The following is an 18,665-nucleotide window of genomic DNA, read 5'->3' on the forward strand; positions in this document are numbered from 1 at the left end:
GAAAGGAATTGAATGCCCAGGTTATCAAAAAGCAGCATTTCAAGTTTTCAAAGTCTAACATGAAATATTCGCCTTTGATTTGGGTGAATGGTCTGGAATTTCTAATTGTGTGAAGTTATTGCCGTCGGCTTCCTGGGGTTTGTAAAAAAGTTAAGAACGAAGTAGCAGCCACTCATACCTTAAGAATGTTGTCTAGGCAGGAGAGGTTTCCCACGAGAGCAGCACAGATTTTCGCACCTGTAAAATCTGACATGGAGACCTGAGACTAGAATTGAGATCTGTTGAGGTCAAGGTGTTCTTCTGCTGGGACCAGTTTCATTAAAATGCCTGCATCACATTTTCTTCTCACAACACTCTTAATGCAGGAGTGCAGGACCTCTTTCAGCCCAAGGGCTCAAGTCCATTTTGGAAAAATTCTTTGGGGGTGGGGCTACATTCCAGTGGTGGGCGGGGTTGAAGGCAAAAGGAGGTGTGGTCAAAGCCACCAAAAATGCAAGCAGATTCTAGCTCAAAGCTCTGATTGCCAGTAACTAAGCCTTAGGGGAGGCATTTCCACCTTTTAGAATGGGGGAAAATGTGCAACAGCCATGAAGCTCTTCACTCTCTGTCCCCTAAAAAAATGTATTCCTGTTCCTGCACCTGCTGTGGATAATTTGTTGGTGGGCAGGCAAAGACTGAAAGATACTTTCTGGTTCCACCCAAGCTTCTTCCACCCACACAGACCTTTCTCCTTTGATCTCTCTCTCTCTCCAACTCCCCACCCCTCCCTCTCTCCCTCTCCCTCTCTCTCTCTCTCTCTCTCTCTCTCTCTCTCTCTCTCTCTCTCACACACACACACACACACACACACACACACACACACACTCCACTCCCAGCCTCTAGCCTCACTATTTCTCTCCCCTAAACCTTTTCCTCACTATTAGCTTCATCCCACATACCTGTTTCCCTCGAATTATCCCCTACAGCGTTTAGCTGTTGTTGTTGTTGTTGTTAGCTAAATCACACCCGGGCAGCAGCGCTCCTAAGATCCTTTGCATACCAGGAAAGGGGCTAAGGGGGAGAAATGTAAAAAATCATAAAAAATCAACAGATGACCCAATCCGATTCAAATTTAGTATGCTTAAAGCTCTCCTTACTGTGCCAATTTTGATGTCTTTATCTTTTAACACTTATGCAGATGTAAGTATTTGTTTAATTGGTAATTTAAACCTATCAAATCCTCCTCCTGTACCCCCAGTGGCCGTTCGGAAAACAACAAATGATTCACTCTTAAGGGGGGTATCAAAATAGGATGGGTCTTTTGGCTTTATAGCACAGTTAAAGCAGGATGCATGGGAGTACTTCACAGTCAAAGCAGATTATAAACTGAAAAACTCTCTCCCTTCTCCATCTCTAGCCTTCTTCTTTCACTCCCTTTCTAGCATCTCACTTTGCTTTCCCCCTCCCTTCTACCCCTGTGCCTTACTGTTTCTACTAGCACTGTAGTTATGTGATTTCTTTCTTTCTTTCTTTCTTTCTTTCTTTCTTTCTTTCTTTCTTTCTTTCTGTTTGGTTTACCATTGCAAAAATTCCAATCTATTTACCCACTTCTTCCTTCTCTGCTGCCTTTAGACTGACGTGGATAATGACCTGGTTGGTGACCAGTGTGACAACAATGAAGACATAGATGAAGACGGTCACCAGAATAACAAAGATAACTGTCCCTACATTTCAAATGCCAATCAGGCTGATCATGACAAAGATGGGAAAGGGGATGCTTGTGATCCCGACGATGACAATGATGGCATCCCAGATGACAGGGACAATTGCCGTCTCACGTTCAACCCGGACCAGAAGGATTCTGATGGTAAGGGTATTTCACAGCAACTGTCTGCAAAGAACAATGCACAACTGCTGGTGCTTCCATCTTGTTTTGCATACTCAGCCCATAAAGGGAATGATTGGTAGTGGATTTTCTTGAGCAAGACTTGACACAGAATATGAAGAAGGTTCTCTAAATCCAAGCTGAGCCTGTGGCTCAGTTCAGACAACACGTTAGTCAATTCAGTGTGAAAACTCCACTCAACAGTTGAGTTTTTAGGAGGGACTCCCCACACAACATGTTCTAACTACACCGTTGTGTGACTGTGGGCTACCATGGAGTTGAGAAAAATCCATTGCGACATTTGACTCATACTTCCTCCACCCTCTTTCCTTCTCCAGCCCTCCTGATGGTATCCCATCAGCCATTGCTGCAAAAAACAGCAATGTCCTAGAGTGGCAATCACTTGTTTTGCCAGGGAACTCTGTAGCCAGTGGGAAAAGTCAACTCAATGCAATGGAAAACTCAACAGAGCCCTCCACACAACACAATGGTTGTGCAGGAACTCTCCTCTGCACAGTGTCGATATTCTGTGTGGAGTGTTTTCAAAAAACACAACAACATCCACTGTAGGGTGGAATTTTCCCACCAGGCAACACATTTCTCAACGGTGGTGTAAAAACACTGTGGAGTTCTAAAACCACCATTGAGAAATGTGTTGTCTGAACTAAGCCTCTGTGTCCGAAAGCCAACCAAAGTTTGACCTGCTTATATCGCAGATGAACCTGATTTAGGTGTGTTCCCACATCGCTGCTGACTTGCTGTGAGTGCTGCATCCAGTTTTGAAGCTATTTCTAGCCTGGGAGAGTTCACTTGTGTTCTCCTTCCAATGATATACTGAAGTCTTTTAACACTACTTAGTGCTGCAACATCTGAGAGCTGAGTGCACTGGGAATATTTCAATATTCAGAAGCCGAGGCTGCCAGTGAACAAGCTGTAGGACCATAATTGCTTTGGTATGCTTAGAACAGGGGTGGGAAACTTGTGGACCTCCACATACTTTGGCCTATTAACTCCCACCATTCTTCACCATTGGCTGTGTTGTCTAGGGCTGATGGGAATTTCAGGCCAAATCATCTGGATGGCCATATGTTACCCACTCCTGGACTAGAGTATCCTTTTGTCTTGAAATACAATGATTGTGTGTATGTGTGTGTGTGTGTGTGTGTGTGTAATCTCTCCAAGTTGTTTATCAGATAGGTCCATGAAGTATATTTTATGGAGATAAGGAAGGAAACTAGGGTGAATGATTTCTGCAAAGAATTGTAGCTCAAGGAGAATACTGAAGTGAGCAGAATAGTGCAGGTATACATTCAACATCAATCAGTCTTGCATCAAAGATTGTCTTGCATCAAAGACAGTCTTTTACTGAAAACTTCATAAGGGTACTTATCCTACCTAAATAGCTTTGAAGTTCACTTGAAGCTGGTGTTCATAAAATTAGCAGGTCTGTCCCCAAATCAGCTAAACCCCAGCGCAAGGAAATACATTTTATTTTAATCTGTTTTTATCCCGCTGGCACAAGGTCACCCAGCAACCTCTGTGGCTGATTGAACCTGGCTCACAATTTAACACACCAACAGAACTGGCCCTTTCGACTATCTACCCATGTGATTCCACAAGTGATTCCTTACTTGTCAGTTGGGAACAGCTGTTCTGTGTCAGATACCCCACAGTGTCATCTGTGTCATTTGTTACTTCGTTGTCAAGACTCAGACTGTTAGGATCCTAGCAAGAAATAAAACTGTTACTATATCACAAGATGTAGTGATGACCCACCAATTTGGATGGCTCCAAAAGGGGGTTAGACAAATTCATGGAGGAGAAGGCTATTGATGATGATGATGATGATGATGATGATGATGATAATAATAATAATAATATATTTATTTATTTGTTACCCACCTCTCCCTCTGGATCGACGTGGAGTACAACGCAAATGCAAACACCATAAAATACATATAATTGAGTAAAACATTTAAAACTAAAACGTTATTAAAAGCAGCACATTATTAAAAAGGCATCATAAAATTCAACTAGGTAGGCCTGCCGGAAGAGATCAGTCTTTATGGCTTTCTTAAATTCCGAAAGACTGTTGTTGACAAATCTCTCCTGGCAAGCCATTCCACAAACTGGGAGCGGCAGAAGAAAAGGTCCTCTGGGTAATAGTTGTCAGCCTTGTTTTTGTTGGCTGGAGTAAATTCTTCCCAGAGGACCTGAGTGTGCCGGGTGGATTGTATGTTACCTCCAGTATCGGAGACAGTGGCCTTAGCTAGACCTAAGGTTTATCCTGGGATCGTCCCTGCCTAATCCCTGGATCCCCTGTATGTCATTTACATGAACAGGGATGACCCCAGGACGATCCCAGGATAAACCTTAGGTCTAGCTAAGGCCAGTATGCCTATGTACACAAGTTGCTGGGGAACATGGGCGAGAGAGTGCTGTTGCAGCATATTCAGCTTGTGACTTTCCATGGACAGCTGGTTGTCCTCTGTGTGAACAGAATGCTGGAGTAGATGGAGCCTTGGTCTGATCCAGTATGGCTCTTATGTACTTCTGCTCTGCAACCCGAGCAACCATCTTTCAGGCCTCCCAAGATCCTGTGGGCATGGCTGGTGGGACAGATACTTTTCTTAATTTCTTGACGGAAAAGCAGCCTTGTCAGCAGCAATCAGTTCCATGGGGAACTTGGGCAACCATGTGCACTGAATAATGAAAACCTCATTTGGACAAAGAAATTGCTTCTTTGATGTTGGCAGAGGGAATAAAACTGGGAACACACACTTTCCCCCTTAAGTGTTAAGATAAACACGTTCAGGAGCATACAGCTGGTCAGAATTTGGAGTTCGACTTGGCTGCCAGCCAGCCAGTCAGTGGAATGTGGAGCCTTTTCTCACAGAGATGAACTCCAAAAAGCATTTGAGATGTTTGACTCTCTCTTTCTTTCTGTCAGCCTGTATTTAAAAAAAAGACTTTTGGCTGTTGAATAGTAAAGTCTGTCCTTAAAGTTTAGGGTGCCAGAAGTTTAGAGTGGGTGTTCAAAAGAAATAGAAAAAATGTGATATGGGTCCCTTCTGATAAGGGAAATCAATGTGAACTCACAATATTGTAGGAGAATAACTGTTTGGTACAGAATTGACTGAGAATCTCACCTCTGTCTCTCAAAATGAGTTTCTAGCAGTCATGATTGAAGTTGAACGTTTGGAAATGTATCGGTGATATCTGGTAAAATATCAGAAGCCAAAGGGGAGAAGGAATCCATAGATTTATCCTATTTCTTTAGCAAAGCAAATAAAGCTTTGAAAAATTAGTTGTAGAATGTGTGTGGGTGTGCATTTAAAAATGCAGTAAACTTGTGGAATGGTATTTGCAAACTGTTAGTTAGCCCGTAAACTCAGAAGACAGATTTGTGACATTTCAGATCTGTGCTTTGGCATTTACTCGAATATCTTCTGTTCGTCATCCTAAACAACTCTTTAAACCAAACCACTATAAATATTACATTTTGAGATGTAGCCCTCAAACTATTTCCCACATTGCCAGCAGCAGGGCTTCTCTAGAACCGGAGATTTAGTGGTTGAAGCCTCAGCTCACTTGAATAGCTCTGCCTTAAATACCACATTAATCAACGGAGATTTCATTATAGCCACATTCCAAGGTTTAGAAGAATGCTTATTTCCCTTATAGCTTATCACTACTATTTTGTGTGTGCAAGGTAAATTTTTTTTCCAATGAATAAAGAGAGTACCCAAGAGCTATTTTTACATGATTTACAGTAATGCTGTTCACTCATTTGATGCAGATGTGACAGAAATACCTGGCCACAAACTTAAGTATGGATGACAGGACATTGCTGAAGGCATCTGATGACACAGAGATAAAATGGAATTTAAAAATTCCAGAGCTCCTTTTTAATATGTTTTGTTGCACTCACAACTTGATAGGATTTGAAGGATTCAATGCCCCCCTCTTTCTCAGCAATTGATATTCCAGTTCTTGAGAGAGAGAAGATATTAGATATTGTGAAAATATTATAGATATTAATTCCCAGAAATTTGACTTTACGTTCACCTCAGATAGGGTTGCCACTTGCCTAGTCCTGAGTCTAAATAGATCTGCACCTTTAACAGTTGCACAGGTAAGCAAATCTGTGATGTCTCCCATCATAGTGTAGCAGTGGCAAGAGTAGAATTTTCCTTCTGTGCAACTCAGAAAGATACAAGAGCTCGTTTGAAGTCTGGACCTCATAGCCCTAAACTCAGATATACGAATGAGCATCTAGCGGTAGCAACAATGTACCAGACAAAATGATAACATTGATGAACAACCTGCATTTAGTTACCAACTGAAAATTTTTATTTATTTATTTATTTATTTATTACATTTTTATACCGCCCAATAGCCAAAGCTCTCTGAGCAGTTCACAAAAATTAAAACCATGAAGAACATACTAAAAAATAATAATGGATGGATCCAAAGAAGCATGAGTGGAACAGATCCACTCCTTAGTACTCTTGTGCAAAAAGTTGTGTAAGCACTAGTGGAAGACTTTGTGTGGATTATGACCCAAAAGTAGGTTGCAAGATCAGTCTAGATGGGTTACAGCAAAGCTGTTGCCGCCATGTTGAGCATGGAGAAAATTGTGAATGTGGGTCCCATGTTGCCGGTTGGGAGTCCGAGGTGGGTCTTGGGTCTGGACCAGTTGAAGTCCACTGTTTTAGACTTCAACACCTAGCATACCCAAACATTGGCCATGCTGGCAGGGATATCTGGGAGTTGAAGTCCAAAACATCTGGAGATCTACCTTCTGGCCACTCCTGGACTAGATGACCTCCAAAGTCCCTTCCACTCTAAAATTCTATGAAGGAGATTATGAAGAACCCTTTAATTGACCAGCCTCTTCGTATACCTAGGGCTATACTTTAATATACTGATGACAGCTTTGCCCACTTTAGGCTCGGTAAAAGTGGTTCTAGCATTATTTATCCACTCACCCAAGAAGAAAACATGGTTGCCAGTCTTCACCTTCAAAATTTGGTTCTAGTTTCTAAAGAGCATGGTGTCACTATTGAATTTGCAGTGTTTATGTCAACGCTGAGTGATATTTGATGCACATTGTAAGCTTCCATAATTCTTTCTGGAGAATGTTGTTTCTTACCCAAGAAAGAGGGACTTGAGAACATAGTGTTAAACAATTTTAAATTGTGTGCATTTATATGTGTGTGTGTGTGTGTGCGTTTCAGGTGATGGCCGAGGTGACATCTGCAAAGATGACTTTGACAATGACAATGTCCCGGATATTCATGATGTGTGTCCTGAAAATGATGCCATTAGTGAAACTGATTTCAGAAAGTTCCAGATGGTCCCACTGGATCCTAAAGGAACAGCTCAGATTGACCCAAATTGGGTTATTCGTCACCAGGGCAAAGAACTGGTACAAACTGCTAACTCAGATCCTGGCATAGCTGTAGGTGAGTATTGGAACCATCTAAAGTCATTAGCAGAAACCCTCCTGAGTATGATATGTGCAAAATTATAAGTTTAGAGGATAAATTTAACAGTTCACAAGGACTTCCATGCATCCAATGGCACTCTGGACTTCACTTTCTTTGAACAACAGGACCCCATGCCATATTATAAAATGCTTTTGAAACTCCCTTGAGTTGTTTGTGTTATATTGAGAGCTGTAGATTAAGCTGTATAAATTCAAAACTCCACTGGGTGCATGGAGCTAAATACTGGGTGCATGGTTGTCTGAATTGTGCCCATTGTCTGGAACTTATAGTGCACACACAGCTAATCAGAAGAAGTTCAGCCATTTCAGCCATTTGTACAATCAGTTTAAGAAATTATTTCTAAACTTAATATTCCTCAATTTTCTCAGATTGAAACCTGTATCACTTGCCAACAATAAAAAGTTACATAACAACAATTTGCTGGTACAAATGGCGTGACATCAGAATTCTACAAAAATAAATTTAAAAAAATGATAGCTGTACCTTTTCACAATTATTGAAGTGATGTATTTGCATTCTAAGCCTATATCATGGGTAGAGTCAAAATAGTCATTGTTCATAACAAAATTTAAAATCTCTCACTCCCAGATTCTTCCAGATATTGAAAAGGCATTTGACTAGGGGGAATGGGTTATCTTTCTGTGTTCTTATTTATTTTATTTATGTATTTATTACATTTATTACATTTATATACCGCCCCATAGCCTAAGCTCTCTGGGGGGTTTACAAAAGTAAATTCTTTTAGTATGGGAGGCTGTTTTAAAGATTAGATTAATCACCCTAGGGCATAAGTTTTAGTAAATGGTTATTTCCCAGGTGAGTGTAATATTGTTAGAGGGAAGTATCTGCTATCTCCATTACCAATTTACTCTCCCAATTGAGCCATTATCATGATTAGAAATAATAACAATATTGATGGAATTAACTTTGGGTCATTGTTGTTAAAATAAGCTTTTATGCTATCGACATTGTTTTGATCCTGTCTCATCCATATCAAAGCAGCAGAGAAGTTAGAAAATTACTAGATTTCTCTAGTTCACTTTCAGGTTATAAAATGCATTTTAACAAGTGAGAATTGATCAGGCTGACTATGTATGCAATCATAAGAGCAATCTATATTCTTTCATGAAAACCCCTGGGGTAAAGTTTTTAAGAATGTAATTAAATACTAATCTATGTATTCATAGGTTAGTGGGTGGTGTTTTTTACTTGTAAATTCAATTTTTGATTTGACTCTGCATTTGTCTTGGCTGCAGTGCTGACTCCAGGTTTTTGAAGGCCCTTGGGAAAGACACCCTCAATGCCCCCCTTCCCTCAGTCAGTCTGGGCCCATTCAGAAGACACCTTAAAACCATGGCTTTAACCAAGGTGAATAAGGCTTTTTGTTTTATTCACCATTGTTAAAGCCGTGGTTTAAGATATCTTCTGAACACAGCCTGGCTTTCTGGCTTAACCACTGCGGTTAAAGCCATGGTTTAAGGTGACTTCTGAACGGGGCCATTATCTTCTCTCCACTATTGTTCACAGCTATTGCCCCTCATCCTCTTTCTCATCACTACTACCACTTCCTCGCTTGACAGGCAGAGAGCCAGTGAGCAAGTAGGCAGTGGCATCTTCTGCTCCTCCTTCTCACGACCACTGTTGTCTGGACAAGAGCAAGAAGCAGGTGATCAAGCAGGTTGCAGTGGTGAAGAGGAGGAGCAACTCCAAGAGGCAGTCATAAATGGGCCCCTACTGGGGGTGTGGGCCCTTGGCAAGTACCCAACCATTCCTACCCATTATTGAAGGTGCTGCTTGGATGGGTGGAATTGCTGCCTTCAACATGAGTGTCCTTCCTTGCATTTTGTTTCTCATTATAAATATGCCACTTTTATTTCAGATGCTTGGCAAAAATTAATATCACAATTTAAAGTTGCAAATGCTATATTCAAAAAAGAAGGATAAAGGTGGGATGGGATCATCAGATATCAGACCATGCTACCACACCTCCAAGCTGGCTTCATTGACCTACTGAGAGTTTCATGGAGAAATAGATTTTGTTTGTTGCATTCTGGAATAACAAATATCAAGATTCTATATGTCCAGTGGCTTTCTTTTCATTGTTTATACGTCATTCACTGGGAAATAAGGGACACAGTAAACTAAATTATGCAATGGCAGATACCTGAAACCAAATGGAAAATCTAGGGCACTATACAAAATAGGAAATTTGCAACAAGAGTATTTCGAGGTTCTGTGGTGGACAAGAAAATAGCATTTTAACCTCAACATTCTCAATGAGCTGCAAGACTTGTGAATACTGAACATTTTCCATTCTGCTCTAGGTTATGATGAATTCAGTTCTGTTGACTTCAGTGGTACATTCTACGTCAACACAGACCGGGATGATGATTATGCTGGGTTTGTCTTTGGCTATCAGTCCAGCAGTCGCTTCTATGTCCTGATGTGGAAGCAAGTTACTCAGACCTATTGGGAGGACAAGCCCACCAGAGCTTATGGGTACTCAGGGGTATCACTTAAAGTAGTGAACTCCACAACTGGTGTTGGTGAACATTTGAGAAATGCTCTTTGGCATACGGGAAATACACCCGGACAGGTAAGATACGTATAAGCCCCATTAGCAATATTCTGTCAATATTGTTCCCTTTCCCAAAATGTTCCTGAGCTGCCAATACCAAATACTGTATTTTGGTTGACTGTTACCTTGCAAAAGTGGGCCAATGTACAATACATATGGCCAGAATTCATTTGGTGTAGTGCCCAAAATGTTTGGCTTAGCTATGGGAGTGCGAGACTTAAATCTTGGCTGCACTATCCCTTCCCTTCCAGGCTCCATGTAGCCCTATAAGGGCTACTCTGCTGCTCTTTTGAGGCAGGAGCTTTGTGTGGTATCATATTTTTTGGCCAGCACAGGTCAATAATTGCCAGTCCTGATATCTATGCGTTACCTCCAGTATGAGAAACAGTGTGCCTCTGAATACGAATCGGTCATGAATACTATCTGGAAAATGCTATTGCTCTCATGTCTTGCTTGTGAGCTGTCCATACGCATCTGGTAGGCTGCTATGGGAACAGCATGTTGGAATAGATGGACCTCTCACCTGATCCAGCATGGACACTCATACTTTCAAGTGTAAAACCTAACTTGCCCCACCCAAGAAACCTGGGATACCAGAACCAGATTTACCTTCTACCCCAGTGGTGTCCCTGACTATACCAACTACTTCTTTGCAATGAATGAATCGCTGCCATTTTCTCTTTACAGAAAATAATAATCATATTGTGCTTGGGAATATTTTGCTGTTGGAGCCAGTTGTACGTCCTGTACTGAGTAGCCCAGCCTCTCTAGTGAGAGGGATCCCTGAGTGCAGATGCAGAAATACACAGTGTGTCCCATTATAATTCTGCACAATATACAACTCTCTCTCTCTCTCTCTCTTTCTCTCTGATGCCCTACCCACCATAGTACTATTTGGCTGGTAAATATATCAGCAGAAGAGTGAATATCTCATATCAAACTGATCAAACAATGGGGACATAGAAACTAAGAGCAGCTCAATTTGAACAGGTTTTTGTTTCTTGATCTAAAGCAAAGGTAGGCAACATGTGGCCCTCCACATGTTTTGGCCTACAACTCCCACCATCCCTCTCTGCTGGCTAGGGATCAGGGTGTTGTAGGAAAAATCATCTATAGAACCTCAAGTGATCTACCCCGATCTAAAGGGTAGAAATTATAGGCAATAGATCTCTTCTTGATGTTATAGCAAATCATTCATGAGTTTCTTTTTTAATTGGAGTTTGGTCTTACTTCTACCGTAGGTGCGCACTTTGTGGCATGACCCCAAGAACGTTGGTTGGAAAGATTACACAGCCTACAGGTGGCATTTGATCCACAGGCCTAAGACAGGATTAATAAAGTATGACATTTCTTGTGATGTATGGTATTGCTTTTTCATCTGATCATAAATGAGGTTTTATTTAATGGCTTGTAAGCAAAATTCCATTGTTGTCACTTCATTCATGGCAGCCTCTTTTCTCCTTATTGCTGAAAGATTTGGGAGGATTCTGAATAGTTTGCCTTTCCTCGGCTTTCCATCCCATCAGATGTGTTCAATTTCCTTTGTATGGCTCAAATAAACAAAGCCATTATTAGATAAAGAATAATTCCTCAAACTGTTGGAAAGGAATGGTTTTTCTGAAATAATCTGAACTTGAGGGAGGGGGGATTCAAAACAAAGCTAAAAAGAAGTTTGAAAGAATGGATCCCCCCACTTTTTTGTATTGGAAGTAAAAATTAATCAGAATTAGGACAGTTTAAAATACTTCCTCAGATTTGTGGTGTCACCTCCAATCAGACCATCTGGAAGTCAGACTTAATGGCAATGTAAACATGCAACCACTCACAATTATTCATGCAGATTATTTTAATGAAATACCAGTTAAAAATCCTGTTCACACAACATGTGTTCCCAGCATAGGATGAGTGCAATATCTGCATTCCCATGTGAATATGGTATTGTGTGCGAGTGGTGTAGGTAAAGGAACAGCACAATGACATTCCTAGGAACAAAAACGTTTGAAACCAACATTTTCTACCATGATCACTGATATGTGCAGATCCACTGCCTATACCAGATGGAGTGATCCTTCCTGCATTCCCTCGGGAGTGATCATCACCATGCCATTTTCTTTTTCACTTTTACCACCTTACCCATCCTCTCTCTCTCTCTCACCCACCCACCCACCCTTTCATCCATCATCCTTATTCTCTTTCTGTCACACACATACCCTATACCAGACCCTCTGACTTCCATTAATTGATCCCCCCGCAAATTAATATCCAACCCAAATAGCACCCCGAATCAATTTTCTACTTGCCCTAAATCATTACCCATCTAGATTCCCAGACAATTAATTCACACACACCCATCCCCAATGCATATTTTACTTGGAAGTAAATCACCCCCCCACACACACTTCTTCACTCATTCACATGAGAATCCATTCTACATCAATATGGCAATGGGACGATCCCCTGATGAGGAATAATGATTGGATGGATGTTTAAGTTTAGCTAATCAAGCATAGGCAACTGGTAGAGCAGCCATATGTGTTTATAGTGACAAAAAACAAAACAAAATAAACCTCAAATGGCTATGGTACCAAATAAGCCATGCTGTAAATACATTTATAGTTGGGATAAAAAGGGGCAAATTGGAGCTAAGTTATATATCTACATCTCTCAGCTAATATCTGATTGGTGATAGAGGAATGAGGCTAATTGGGACCAAATGTATGATACTCATTCTCAACATAGGTCTGTCCTATCTGTCTTGGCTGGCCTAAAAAAGAACTTGGAACTACTGTGTTGATGATGTCCATAAACATACTTATGGTATGGACCAACAACATAAAGGGCTGAGGATGGATGGTCAGGTTGGTTCATGTTAAGAAAAGTCATGTGTCAGAAGACATGTGCCTTAGAAACTTGTGTTGGGATTTGACACCATTTTTTTTCCCACTTAAAAGGACTTCTCCTACAGCCAGAAAAGTAAATAAGCAATGCATCTAATAGATGATATTCTTCCTTCATAGGGTTTTAGTGTATGAAGGGAAGCAGGTCATGGCAGATTCTGGACCAGTCTATGACAAGACCTACGCTGGTGGGCGGTTAGGTCTTTTTGTCTTTTCACAAGAGATGGTATACTTCTCTGACCTCAAGTATGAATGCAGAGGTAAGTTGATGCTTAGGAATTCCCTAACACAAGATGTAGTGATGACTACCAATTTGGATGGCTTTAAAAGGGGGTTGGATAAATTCCTAGAGAAGAAGGCTATCAATGGCTACTAGCCCTGATGGTTGTATGCTACTTCCAGTATCCGAGGTAGCTGTAGATCACAGTGATTTCACATCACTTGATGTTAGATTTGGGATGGCTTATTCATGATTTCAACTCTGGTTTTGCAGTCATCGGGTGATGACCATGCATGTTTGAAACAGCCCTCTACGTGAGAGCAATCTCTAATTTCATATTCATTCCTAACTGTTAAAAATGCAGCTTTGTGCTGTTCCAAATATTTTAATACATGAAAGTTGATAAACAGGCTTCAATCCTAAACATACTTGGCTTGAAGTAAATGTCATTGAAATCAATGAAGCATACTTCTGAATGAACATGTTTAGGAATGGTGTATCCAATGTGTATCCAATGTGAAACCCAGACAAACAACCTTTTTCAGTAAAGTAACTAAGCATTTACATATGTGCCATCATAAACAGAGAAAAATTCCATCCAAAAGTCAACCATACTTGTAGACTGGCATTGTACACATTGCAACATGCATTTTTCTCTAGTCCCCATATGTGAATTGTTATCTAGCCAGATTTGTGGGACATTAAAAACTGTCCTTAATACTAATAGCTTCACGCTAGGGGTGGGCAACTTGTGGCCCTCTGGATGTTTTGGCCTACAACTCCCATCAGCCTAAGCCATCATAAGCAATGGTGATGGATGGTAGAAGTTGTAGGCCAAAACATCTGGAGGACCACAAGTTGCCAACCCCTGCTTTAGGCTGTTTCACAAAGCATATCTTGATCCAGGTCACTATGGCTTTATAAAGGTGGTCTAAGGTGTAGCATTTCTGAAATCATTAATTGCCATATAATCTGTACTAATAACATCCAGAAAACTGGAGTATCACAACCAGCAAGAGGCAACGGGCTGGTGTGAGTAAGATGTCAGAGTTGGAAGATCTATGCAACCGTGACATTTCGTAGGACTTGGGCAAGTCTTAGCTAAACATTACATCATAAGATTGCAGTTAGGATAATGGGATAATCACATTTTTAGCACCCTGAACTGCTTGACGGAAAGGCAGAATGCAAATGTAATAATGACTTGTTGATACATGTTAGTTTTAAACTTTTTTATTGTGCACTTTTAATGTATAATGAAAGTTTGCTTCTTTGAGTCTCTTTGGGATAAAAATATTCTTCTTCTTTTTTTAAAAAAAGGATAATATGCCAAAAATCAAGTAACCTTTTTAATTTTCCATGTTTTCTGTGCTGCAGTCCCAATTGTATTAACTAAGTGCTTCTTTCTGTTGCAGATGTCTGAGCTAAAGCTGCTACATAGCTGCCAAAGTACTGTAGATGCTGTTCAACCTAGACACCTCTGTACATCCTGGTACTCCAAATCCCTCACTCTCTTTTCAGCTTCCCCTCTTGTATGTTCCCCTGACCTTGTATCTCTCTGCTGCCAGGAGGGATCCCTCCAATCCTATACCTTAGTGCCTTCTAGGAGCTTGGACTGACAGGACCTAAGTGTGACCATCGGACCCACCGCCAGAGCAACAATAGATTGACGTGTAGAGTGAAAACTTGGCACACACGTTTGTTTGTTTAGATTTTTTAAAAATGACATTTACGTATTAAGTGTAAAAGAGTAATTACTTAATGTATTTATATAGATAGATATGGTGGGATATGAGGTGCGGGGAGACACATCGAGAAGGGTGGGGGAAGAGGTTAGAAGTAAGTTCGCTTCTTAAGCCCACATTACTTTCTCAGATCAGGGCTGGGCCTTGGAACACAAAGTCTGGGAGATACATTTCAGCCAAATTAAGAAAGATCTACTCCTAAATATCTAGCTCATTATGAAGCCATTGAAAATTAACCCAGGGGCCAGATAAGAAGATGATTCAATGAGCTTCAATATACTAATGATTCTCTAGCACCTGTTTAGATGATTCATAAGTTTGATGTTTAAAACAATCTTCCTCCTGTAACGACAAATACTAACACATCGGCAGGCTTCAGTGTGAAGAATTACAGTTCATCCACAGTTTAGCATCCTGTGTCACAACCCAGAAGGAATCTTCAGATTTTGTATCTGTTTTCTATTCTACAGAAGTGGATTTGAAATTATTTTTGTGGAGGCATACGTATATGAATGTGGGTTATTTCAGTACGGTTCATTCACCATATGAAAAATATCACCCAGTCCGTTCCAGTATAGATCTGTCTTTGTGAGCAGGAGTTTACAGGAGTCAAATACTGTATATTGCAGGTAATTCTATTGTTGGGTAGGTGGGAACGATGTCAATAATTCAACCTTATGCATTTTTTTAAAATAAAAATGTCTATGCCTCCACAGCAGTCGTTGTAATACCACTTAGTGGAAGTGCTGTTGCTGTGTAGCAGAGCACATCTTTTGCATGCAAATAATCCCAGGTTCAATATTTGTTCTCTCCAAGGTAGAACAGGGAAAGACTCTAATCTAAAATCTGGAGAGCCACTGCCAATCAGAAATACAGTACTGAACTAGATGGACCAATGGTCTGACTCAGTATAAGGCTTATGTAAAGCTCAGCTAGACTGTTCAGCGCCACATGTTCTACAGCTGTTCTTTTGAGTTTAAATAAGATTGCGCTGTAGTAAATGAAAAAATATAGTTGCGTATGTCAGTAAAAGCTTGTGGATGTGGCTTTTATAAAATGGGTTCCATGTTCCCAATGCCCCCCTCTGCCTCAAGTATACACCCAGCCATTTGTTTTATGACGTATGGTATACTATGGGTGGCTGTATGGAAGAACACCTGGTGTTTGTCCACTGTGTGTTCAGGCACATCTTTCACACTGAAAACATTACATGGATGCTTATTGGAAGACGTAGGGCGGAAAAACAGCAAATGTGGATGTCACGCCACGTGTAAAAGCAGCCCTTAGAATTTACTCTGGGAAAATAAGCAGTGATGAGACCTTCCTTTGCACTAACAATAGAAGCAATAACATGTTAATCAGCTGTTACTGAAGCACTATCGGGTTGTGTGCATGAAGCTTCCATGAAAATAGTTCCTGGCCATGTGAACCATTTCCCCAACACTGCTGCAGCAAGCACTTTGATACCCCAAACCTTGATCTGGGTTTCTGATGAGGTGGCATTGCAACTATGACCAAAATCTGGTAACATGTTACGGTTCCAGTTATAAGGCTATTGATGCTATTTATTATTGTAAAGCGCAGCTATGTTGTCCAGTAATTTATTTGAAAGCAGCCCGTAAGAGCATATTAGCAATGAAAGACCTCAAAGAAGATGGCTTTAATGGTACAACCGGTAGATATACATGCACTTGGTTATATATGTGACTTATATATTACAATAATCTCAAAATGCTCTGAAATGTCAATTAAGTGACCATTGAGACCTTATAAGTGGAACCCTGACATTTACCATTGTCCACAATGTTTGTATTTTTATGTAAGTCTGCTGTATATAGGACTTTTAAAGAAAACTATGTGGATGGTATGTCCAACTTTTATCCTAACCAGATAAAACAGTTATTTAGTTATTCAGTAGTATGCACATATTTAACACTTTTGTTTTCTTTGACGTTGAATGAGCTTTGCCCATGAGGTATACTTGTTGGTGTAGTTTTATTCATGGATCAGGTTTATTACTAAGAGAAGAATGCAATCACCTTGATCCTGAGCCCGGTATGTGTTCCGCCACATGCCTGGGTCTTGATTGGGCAGAGTGCGCAAGGAGCAGTGCATGTCCGGCTGAGTAAAAGAATCTGGAAATCTACCAATCAGTGTTTGGTTGGAGACAGCAGACGGAATCCAGTCCTTGTAACAAACAGCTGTTAAGTGGGAATCCAGCTGTTAACTTCTGCTACGCATAGACAGCTCTGGCTGCTAGAGCTCAGGCTGTGGAAAGATTTCTTATCTAGCCAGGGATATGCATGTGGAAGTCCCTAGCACAACTGACTGAGGTGATGGAATTCATCCACATGTGGGCAGCTCCATTCGCAGGAATTGAATGGTCAGAGCAGCTTCACACATGAAAATGGATGCAAGCCCAGAGCTGTCCTTACCCCCCACCCAAAATTAATGAGGCAGCCTATGTGAACGGGCTCTCTCACTAAGCATGCATGTGGGATGTACCACCCACAGCCAATTGCTGGATTGGGGTAATCTCTTGCCTTGTTTGAGGATAGAGTGAGCCAAATCTCAGTTCCGCTGTTTTTAATCAAGCTTTTAAATAGATTGGGATGTTACGTACCTTATAAAGTGTCCAGTGTTTCTGGGTTTATTGCACATTTTTAGTTTTGTCAGTTTAACAAAGTCATGTTAACATAAAATCCTCTTTATGAGGCCTTTTTTTTCTTTTTCTTTTGCTGGGGGTATTTTTGCAATTCATATGTTTAATGTTTTGAAAGTGTAGTGCTAAGTCCCAGAGAGAAGTGAGGGAAATTTCATTCATGTAATAATGTTTATGTATCCTTCAAATAAAAAGAAGACATCAGTGCTGGGACTAAGATGTTAATATTTAGATTGTACCATAATTGCCTATATAATGTAAATTATTTATGATGGTTTCCTTTTTCGTGTGTGTGTGTGTGTGTGTGTGTGTGTGAGAGAGAGAGAGAGAGAGAGAGAGAGAGATGGGGAGGGGGAACTGAGTGTGTGTGTGTGTGTATTTGAGGAGATAGTGCATATGAGCAAAAGACCAACAAGACTTACATTTTGTTTTTACCAAAGATTGTAAATAACTATTTATTTGTTTGAACGGACAGAATTTCACCATTTAATGTCCCTCATTTATTCAAATTCTCCTTTTTATACATTTAATAATAGACAATAAACTGTAAAAAGGTTTTATTGAAAGTGTTCTCTTTACTTTTGCTTAGCTTAATTTAAAAAAAAAGAATTAACAAAAATCCAAGATGCCCATCTTCTGGAATGTCTTTATAATTGAAACCAAGCATCCTTTATATGTTCTTCTTAAGCAGCCCGTGTGGATAAGAATGGAATTCAACTTGATCTGTAAGGAACGTCTGATACCACAACCATCCTCTTGTGCAACCCCTCACTAATTTTGATGGCACTTGTGCAGGAGATGTTCACTGTGTTTTTCTTTTCTTTCTTTTTTTTTAAAAAAAGTTTGTATGATCAAGAGATTAACTCATTTCTTGTCAATATGCATGGATTTCTTGACTGAACTTGGAGTAGCATATCTGAACAGATGCATAGGCTTATCTTTAGCCCCCAGGGTTGTCTCTTTGATCAATGTGTACTATTCACAACACAAAAAGAGAATACCTATAAGAATCCATTCAGCCAGACCTTCCAATCCATTAAAGTGTGATAAATACATAGTCAGAAAATCATCTGGGGTTCAATCCAGATTTGAATGTGTGCAACAGGGCTGTTGGAAGCAGACTTCCCCACCTCCATTCCTCCAGACTGTCTATTCAGCCCCTAGGAAATGTTAAACAGAAGGCCAG

General features: G+C 40.4%; 1 protein-coding gene across 1 annotated transcript in view; it reads left to right on the plus strand.

The window, feature by feature from the left end:
- The window catches only part of THBS2 (thrombospondin 2), a 51,836-nt gene extending 36,166 nt beyond the window's left edge, over positions 1 to 15,670 (plus strand). Inside the window, exons 17-22 of the mRNA XM_063124426.1 lie at positions 1,612 to 1,846; positions 7,105 to 7,332; positions 9,702 to 9,973; positions 11,197 to 11,294; positions 12,973 to 13,112; positions 14,488 to 15,670. Coding sequence (XP_062980496.1) covers positions 1,612 to 1,846; positions 7,105 to 7,332; positions 9,702 to 9,973; positions 11,197 to 11,294; positions 12,973 to 13,112; positions 14,488 to 14,495 — 981 coding nt within the window. The 3' untranslated portion in view covers positions 14,496 to 15,670. The remainder of the gene's footprint in view (positions 1 to 1,611; positions 1,847 to 7,104; positions 7,333 to 9,701; positions 9,974 to 11,196; positions 11,295 to 12,972; positions 13,113 to 14,487) is intronic.
- Positions 15,671 to 18,665: the final 2,995 nt, after the last annotated feature.

Source organism: Elgaria multicarinata, chromosome 4, assembly GCF_023053635.1.
Source record: "Elgaria multicarinata webbii isolate HBS135686 ecotype San Diego chromosome 4, rElgMul1.1.pri, whole genome shotgun sequence".
NCBI classification, from domain to species: domain Eukaryota; kingdom Metazoa; phylum Chordata; class Lepidosauria; order Squamata; family Anguidae; genus Elgaria; species Elgaria multicarinata.